Source organism: Macrobrachium nipponense, chromosome 28 (assembly GCF_015104395.2).
Source record: "Macrobrachium nipponense isolate FS-2020 chromosome 28, ASM1510439v2, whole genome shotgun sequence".
NCBI lineage: Eukaryota > Metazoa > Arthropoda > Malacostraca > Decapoda > Palaemonidae > Macrobrachium > Macrobrachium nipponense.
The window spans coordinates 50,211,954-50,220,534 of NC_087217.1; the positions used below are offsets into that span (position 1 = coordinate 50,211,954).

The 8,581-nt window shown below is 41.5% G+C and overlaps 1 protein-coding gene across 2 annotated transcripts; it reads right to left on the bottom strand.

Annotated features, from left to right (window-relative positions):
* Positions 1–990: 990 nt before the first annotated feature.
* Positions 991–8,028, bottom strand: LOC135201737 (zinc finger protein Noc-like). Of its 2 annotated transcripts, none has more exons than XM_064230948.1 (4): positions 7,797–8,028; positions 6,213–6,827; positions 3,801–4,057; positions 991–3,198 (listed from the first exon to the last, which is right to left on the bottom strand). In XM_064230948.1, the coding sequence occupies exons 1-4, from the start codon at positions 7,866–7,868 to the stop codon at positions 2,769–2,771; spliced, it is 1,374 nt and encodes a 457-aa protein (XP_064087018.1). In that variant the 5' UTR covers positions 7,869–8,028; the 3' UTR covers positions 991–2,768. The 2 variants fall into 2 exon arrangements, with proteins under 2 accessions (XP_064087018.1, XP_064087017.1); XM_064230947.1 differs by having other exon boundaries at positions 991–3,252.
* Between the last annotated feature and the right edge of the window lie 553 nt (positions 8,029–8,581).

The following is an 8,581-nucleotide window of genomic DNA, read 5'->3' on the forward strand; positions in this document are numbered from 1 at the left end:
TTACTAGTACATATAAATACCGAATAAGCGGTCTCTTGATAACCATTGACGATAAAATGAAATTGAATACAGATGAATTACAACAGTCGGAACCTTAAATTTGGTAAGGATGGTGATAAGATGTCATAATTCACTTGCGTAATACTATAGCAACATTTGAATAACGGTTCAATGGACGTGGACATATAATATTTAGAAAGTGGATGAATGGTTATTCATGTTACTGAAAGAATGAGCGTCTAAATGCCACATGGTTTCAATGGTGGACTAATTTCAAAAGCGTGTATTTGGACCAATTTCAAAAGACCATTTGCAGTAATGGACCAATTTCAAAAGCGTGTTTTCAGCGGTGGACCAATTTCAACGGAACATTTGCAATAATGAGCCAACTTTTCAGTGGTGGACCAACTTCAAAAGGAAGTTTTCAGAGATGGACCAACTTCAAAAGGGAGTTTCCAGAGAAGGACCAATTTCAAAAGAATGTTTTTAGTGATCGGCCAATTTCCAAAGCTTGTTTGGGATGGACCAATTTCAAAAGTATTCTTAATCATCGACTAATTTCAAAAAGGTGTTTTTAATGATGAACTAATTACATAAAAGTGTTTTTAATGGACTAATTTTAGGGGCGCGTTCATTTCCAAAAATGAGTGTTTCCAGCGACGGGCCAATTTCAAAAGTGTGTTTTCGGCGATGGGCCAAATTATAAAGCGTGTACCTTTAATCATGAAAGTTTCGTTTGGGTTTCAGCTAATTTAATTAGTTTTCATAAACACACAATATAATTAGTGACCTTAGCTTCTTGAACACCATTTGTTCAAGTCAGTTCCTTAACCAGCAGTGAAAAGGGGCTAATATGGAATAATTTCACTAAGAAACTACAGTAACACAACCTTATTCACCAAAACCACTTTCCATCGATACTCATGCAAATGAGATAAAGATATATATATATAATCTAAAATAGGTCAAAGGTCACTAACACAGTGCATCGAACTGTAGATAAATGTATTTCTCTCTAAAACTTGGTTTACAGATAATATACAATAAATATACAAACGAATAAGTAGCTAGCAATCCCGTAGACACATGACTTGGAGTACATACAGTGAAGATGTACGCTTGGGATTCATAGTTATTTCCTTAGGAACACAACAAAAAGTGAAAGGAGGAGGAGCTGAGAGGGACAGAGGGAAAGATGGCAATAATATGTAATAATACGTAACCATAATAAACACGTCTTGGAAAAAATTAATATAACGGTGACACACTGTAAAAAAAAAAAAAAAAAAAAAAAAAAAAACTGAGCTGATGAAGAAATTTGACACTGATGGAGAAATTAATAATTTTTTTCTTATTTTCCTCTGGAGACAGTTCGAAATGATGTATGTATACACACACACACGACACACACACGCACACACACACACTGCCGGAGTCCTGAAGGAAGAGAAGGGGGCGTGTCCACCACAGCAGGAGGAACGTGAGAGGGGCTGTGGGGCTTTCGAGGGAGGCGTGTGGTGTCTGTCTACAGTTCTCGGAAATCTCCAACTGTAGGCAGAGAGTGCCAGTCATCATAAAAGTACAAGCTCGATTATTATTCTTTTCCTCCTTCTCCATAATCATCCACTTCCTCTTTCCTCATCATCATCAGTCCGTCTTTCCTTCTGTCTTTTATCAAATAGATCATTTCAACTATTGAAAGAGAAAAAAAATGAGATCTCTAATTGCCAAGTCTTTTTTTTTTTCCTTTTTTTGTTACATACAAGGAGGTCCACGTGTTGGGATGGAACTGTTTTTTTTTTCTAAATATATATATTAATATAATATAAGATATGATTGTCCTTCTTATAAGGATTCTTTCAAAAAGAACAAAACACAAAAAAATATATAACATAATCACAGATTGTTAAGTAAAACGGCTCACACGGACAACATAAAATAACACATTTAGAGCACAGGGGCATTGTTTTTTTTTTTCTAGGTGGGAGGAAGTGAGGGGAGGGAAGGGGGGGAGACTTCCAAGGTGGAGAGGGACAACCTCGTGTGACCAAGGACCACCACCACCAGGAGGAGGAAGAAGAAGAGGAAGAGGAGGAGGAAGAGGAGAAGGAGGAGGAGGACCGATGAATGGCCTGCGTTCTTCATTTACCTCTACTGACGGGGATGAAGAAACAGCATCCCATCCAATGAGATCGAGGGTCACATACAGCAGGAAATGAAGATGGGGGAATGATACGAGAGAACCACTTAATCCCCCACCACCTTCCTCCTTGCTATCTCTCCCCCCCTTTTTTCTCTCTCCCTCCATCTTCTCTATCTCTCTCTCATCCTCTTTTCGCAGTTTTTCCTTTTCATCAACAGCCCCCCCCCCACAAAACCCCCCTTTACGACCCCTGACTCACAATGACACCCACCGATTTATAAACGCCACGTCGTAGCCACCTCCGCGCAAACACAGATTTGTACACGTTGAAGGAGAGAGAGAAAACATCACAGTAGCACACGAAGGGGGGCCCCCAATGCCCTTTCCAGTAGTATTAATTTTCAGGGGGAGGGGGGGAAAAGGGGTAAGGGGGGAGCGCCCAACCCCTTCCCCCCGCTATCTCGAGGGCCGTGGCGCCGCCCATCACCGGCCACACACCCATTCCCCAATAGCTGACCCCCAACGCCCTTCAGCAAGCCTTTTTTCTTTCTTCTTCTTCTTCTTCTCTTTCACCTGACGAAGGAGACAGCAACGTCGACAGATACAGGCAGGCCTCCGCCGCCCACTAATTGAGCCCCGTCGTCGCGCCCAGGCCCCGCGCGTACAGGGAGTAAGGGTTGTAGTACGCCGACAGGGGGTGGGGCGGCAGGGCCGACAGCGACGCGGCCGTGAGGGCGGAGGCGGGGAGAGGAGCGGTGGGTGGCAAGTGCGCCGTGGGCGGCTTGGCGTAGGGGTGGTAGCGGGCGGCGGAGAGCGGCGAGAGGGGCGGCGTCGGGTAGCCCCTCGGGAGGTGGCCGGCCAGGAGCGGATGGTGAAGGGCGTGCAAGGGCAGCGTGGTGTCAGAGGCGGAGAGGTTGGTGTGGGTGCGGAGGTGCTGGAGGAGGTCCTCGGAGGTGGCGAAGCGCTTCCCGCAGTAGGTGTCCCCCGCTATCCAGTTGCACACGTAAGGTTGGTGGGAGCCGCCCAGGAGCCCCGGGGGAGGGTATAAACTGCTCCTGTCGAGGGAAAAACACAAAAATAAAAACAATTCGGGAGGGTATACACTGCTCCTGTCGGGGGAAAAGAAACCAAAATTAAAAACAATTCATCGACACGATCAATCCTATTACTGCAGGCTGCTCTATGAGCAAGAGCCCGTGCTGGCAGAAGGCCAGCTTAATCTTCAACAGCGATAAATCCTATATTTTGGATATGACGGGCTCCTCTGGGAGCAAGAGCCCGTGCCGGCAAGTTGATGCTGGCTTAATCTAATAATACTGATATCTCGGAACATTTCCCTGACTAAGCGGAAGTTCCATTGAATAACATTTTTCAATATATATATATATATATATATATATATATATATATATATATATATATATATATATAAAGCTTCTAAATGTGTATATGTATTGCATAACCCAATTATCAACACATGCGCAATTATGATTATAAACAGGGGGCAGAAGTACTCAAACAAGCGCGTACGATGTATAAAACAGACACATGAAATACACGTACATACGCACTTACGTACAAAACTCACCCCCCCCCCCAATCCCAGAAGAAACCCTACTTGCTACCCCAAAACGAAAACCGAATACCCTCAACTTACAGCGTGGAAGCTGGAAGAGTGGGCAGAAGGCCGGGTATCGAGGCGAGATTTTTGGTGTGCGCTGCTATCTGGGTGCACTGGGAGCACCCTGGAGGGCATGTGCCGTTGACGACCTGGGCAGCGTGGGCATTGATTTGGCATCCGGTGCAGTAGGGGTCGCGGCACACGGGCACCACCGTCTCTGTGCCAGTGGCTGTCTTGACGCGGGCGTAGCCGATGTAAGGATTCGACAGGGCGGCCGCTGTGCTCGTGGGGACCTTGGGAGGAGAGAAAGAGCATGTTCTTAGCTGACGGGATTCGACAACTGTCTTGGATGAAAGTCATCAATGAAAGTCGTAAATATTGTGGAAACATACTTGATACCTGCCTTAAACGAAAATCATAAATGAAAGTCATAAATATTGTTCAAATATACTTGATACTTGCCTTAAACGAAAGTGATATATGAAAGTAATACATAGTTGAAAAATATTTGATACCTACCCTAAATGAAAGTCATAAATGACACGAATAAAGATTGTTCAAATATGCTTAATACCTGCCTTACACGAAAGTAATAAATCAAAAGTAATACATGTTGTTCAAACGAAAGTAATAAATCAAATGTAATAAATAAAGGGAGGAAAATGTTGCTCAAAATTAAAAGGACATAATTGCTATAAAGAAAGTAAATAACGAAAGAAAGAAAAATGTTACATGAATAAGAAACTATTGGTCCAAATACATTCGATAACTGTCTTAAACGAAAGCAATCAATGAGAGTAATAAATGAAAGTAAGAGATAAAATAAGTTCAATGTTACTTGAAAAGATGTTAGGGTAAAAGAGTAATAAGGTACATAAGAAAAGTATAGAGTAATAAAGGACAAAGGAAAACTTCCATATTTATTTAGAAACAATGGAAGGGGATAAATAATTATGCAGTATTAGGCATAGTTAAATTAATGGATGGGAACATAGATTATAAGGAAATAAATGGAACTTATGGAAAAATGTGAGATTTCGAGTTACGTAAAGCGAAAATTCAAGAACGAAAATTAAAATGAGGCAAAATCTGTAAAAATATGAGATCTTTATGGGATATTCATATCAAATTAATACAAAATATTACTAAATAGTTCAATAGTGAATGAAGCACACAAAAATATTACTAAATAGATCAATAAAAATGGAGTACACAAACTGAAGAAAATAATATAAATACTTCAAGATTAACAAGGAAACAAAAGCCACAAGAAAAATAAATATATCCTTTTCAAGAAGCAACAACCACGATTATTTCTCTTTTTATACTACGGTCTAACCCATTTTAGCAGCATGCATATAAATATAAATATAAATATATATATATATATATATATATATATATATATATATATATATATATTATATATATATATATATATATATAGTATATAATTATATATATATATATACACACTGAAACATCGCCTACTCCTTTTCAAGAAACAAAGACCATTATATTTTTTTATGAATGCTGCAGTCTAGCCCCTTTTTAGCAGAAAACTCCCCCCACCGGCCCGGACCAACCCCCCTCCTCCCAAAAAAAAAAATCTTTCTGAAATATATAGTGCTATTCTTTTACAAGAGGCAAAAACCATGATTTTTCTTTTTCTTTTTTAATGCTGCAGCCTAACCCTTATTTAGCAGCAAAAACACCCATTACATTTCCTGAAATATATCGCTGAGCTAAGTACATGTAGTACCAAATCATTTCGCACCTCTTGTATCCCTTTTGCTTTAGTGGGTATCGATCAGTAACTAAACATGACAGGATATTGTTCCTAATTCGTCCGCTGGACGGAATCTCAATATTTCTTCATGAAAAATGTAAGGAACAGATTTTAAAAAAAATTGTATATTAGCCTTCGTCTAGTGTACAAAAATTTAATTCCTCAATAGTGGGCGCAGATATATATATATATATATATATATATATATATATATATATATATATATATATATATATATATATAAGCTCAAATAAACAATACAAAGAAAATAAAATAATTTCTTTTTGAGTTGTATATAAACTCTGTCTTAATTATAGTCAGTATTTATCCCCAGGACACGTAAAAATGGATTTCAAGGTTTAATTGACAAAACCAATAACGTTACTTATTTACAAGTGGCAACATTCCATTTGTACGTTGCTTAAATCAACCTGACATACAGCCCTCGCATTAGAATGAAACGTTACATTTCCAGTCGTTAATTTATGACAAGACTCTTGTTCGAATGTCTGTCATTTTTATGACAAACGTGATTTCGACACAAGAGGCAATGCGGAAGAACACCTAACTTAAAACCTTCCATTTCCCTACGGGAGTAAATCACTAAGTCTCAACTAGAGTAAATGAGTGTACGTCTTAATGAGTCAAATTCTATTTACCTTTGCTGTGAGGGCTGACAGCCCCGCTGCCCCCAAGGGGTCGAGTCCCAGGGCTAAATGCGGGTAGAGACTAGGGGCTAACTTATAAGCTGCTAGGGGGTCTTTCGTGAGATCGCTCAGGCTGGTGAGGCCGTGCGTAGTCAAGGAGGAGGAGGACATCTTTGGCGTGACGGGCGAGGACACCCTCGGCGATATCGAGGACGACGACGAGGACGTGGGCGGGTCGTGAGGGCGCGACGATGACCGACCTCCCTCGCTCTCTCTGGAGGAGGACCTCTCGACGCTGGCTTGGCTCGCCCCTGGGGAGCGAGTGTGTGGGGACGACCTCTTGGGCGTGATGCTGGTCTCGTCCTCGTCCTTCTTCTTCTCGTAGGGCTTGAAGGAGGAAGAGGAGGAGGATGAGGAGGAAGAGGAGGTGGTACTGGAGGAGTTCTTGGGCTCGTCGGAAGGCGTAATGTTAAGTGCAGCCGCCGGAGACTTCGCCCCGGGCGAGGTCTTCCCTTTGCTGCTGCCCTTCTCTCCCCCAGGGGGGATGGTGCCCTTCTGTGAGAGATCGGCACCGATGGACGAACACGTCTGTGCTAACAGGGCCAAGGGGGACTTTTTGGCATCAAGCTGAAAGGAGAAAGAGAGAGAAATGTGTGCAAATTCTAGGCGCAAGAAATATATATATATAAAAAAAAGCATGCAGTTTGCGAGCAAAGATTTTCTTTATTTTTTTCTTCTTTTCACACTAACCTGATGTACAATGACAAGCAGACACGGCTGGGTATAAAAATAAACAAAATGTATCGTAAATAAAAACACCTGGCATTGGAATCTTCAGTAGTGATGAAATAATATGAGATGCTGCTTAGAGTTTTCCCTCTCAACGGCTGTGAGAAAATATGAGTAATCTTAAGTTCTAAAAATTTCAAGCTGTAAAACGAAGTCTGTATAAACTCTTAACCACTATTGTTTGAAAAGCCTTCGTAATATCCAAAATATATTTCTTCACATAGCAAACAGGAAAGACACATTGAAACATTTAATCTTGCCTCGTACAATATTCAGACAACCATAAACATTTTCATTCGGGTACAGCCATAATAATAAAGTTCTATGTACAACACACCAGCAAACTACAAATATATTAATATATTTGTTTACATAAGTTGTTAGAATTTGCCTAACGCTGAAATCAAACAACACCGAAATATCTCTTAGTCTTTTGTCAAATTCAAAACACACTCAAATTCACAAACTTCAACATGAGGTACCTATTCATTAATTAAATTGCAACTCTGAACAAGTTTCAACATTCCCTATGTACGAATAACTGTGGAAATCGCAGGCGATAAACACACGTGGTCGCTCCTGACTCGAACTTAGTTCGATCGATTTTTAGGGAAAAGGCGACGTGTACATTACTGAGAGTTTAAACAGGTTCCTGGTTCTCAGCCCCAGCGAGTTTCCATGATGAAGAACAAGTTAAAATTTTCCTGAGGTCGGATAAGAACGCGAAAAGCTACTTGAATTCCAGCAAAGTTTCCTTCACGAACGAGCGAGAAAATCACGCAAAACCAGCAATGTTTACATTCTTACCTCGATGGAGTGTCCCTGTATTGGGTTGAGATATTCTGGCCGCACGTAGTGGTTTCCACTAGACGTCAGCATTTTGGATCACTATAATTAAGGCCCGGATTGCACACTATTTCACTGTCAAAGCATCCGAAGATTTCACCACTAATCAGGTCACAAGAGCTTCTCCTCTCTATTTGTCACATGACACTACTTCCGTCCACCGTCACTGAGCGCTACTAACTGAATGAATATTCTTGATTTCTGCTCACTCGTACCCGAGTCGGCGTGACGTCACCTCACCGCAGCCTGTAACGCCGCCCCTGATTGGTCGAAAGTGTCCCGTTAGATTTCACACGTTGGTCCCGTAAACACGAGGCGATTGGTCGGAGGCTCTTAGAGAGTTGTAAAGCTCCCCATGATTGGTCGATTGCGATGTTATGTCGTCACTTAAGATGATGAATGGTGGGATGATGGGTAAAGCGAGAGTCACCAATCAGGAGAACGACACTAATGATCTGACACATGGCCGCCTCTCATCTCATCGCTCAACCCACAGAAAATATCGCTCACTCACCTTCTTTCTTTTTTTCCCGACTGAGCGGTCCGAAGGCGGCGAAACATTCTGAGATCCGGACGCGCTGTCCAGGGGAGTGAAACTTGATCGTGTACAGGGTGCTGCTGCGGACACACCCGCTACGATGTAAGTAATTGCTTCAAGTTTATCAATTATTTAAAAAAGATGAGGAAAAAAAAGCTTGATCACTGTGTCTCGAGAGAGAGAGAGAGAGAGAGAGAGAGAGAGAGAG

Excerpts from the sequence above, each read along its gene's own strand:
- LOC135201737 (XM_064230947.1), bottom strand. The coding sequence starts at position 7,868 with ATGCTGACGTCTAGTGGAAACCACTACGTGCGGCCAGAATATCTCAAC. Across the intron at positions 6,828-7,796 it reads TACAGGGACACTCCATCGAG|CTTGATGCCAAAAAGTCCCC; the intron begins GTAAGAATGTAA and ends TTCTCCTTTCAG. Across the intron at positions 3,253-3,800 it reads ACTCTTCCAGCTTCCACGCT|GAGCAGTGTATACCCTCCCG; the intron begins GTAAGTTGAGGG and ends TTCCCCCGACAG.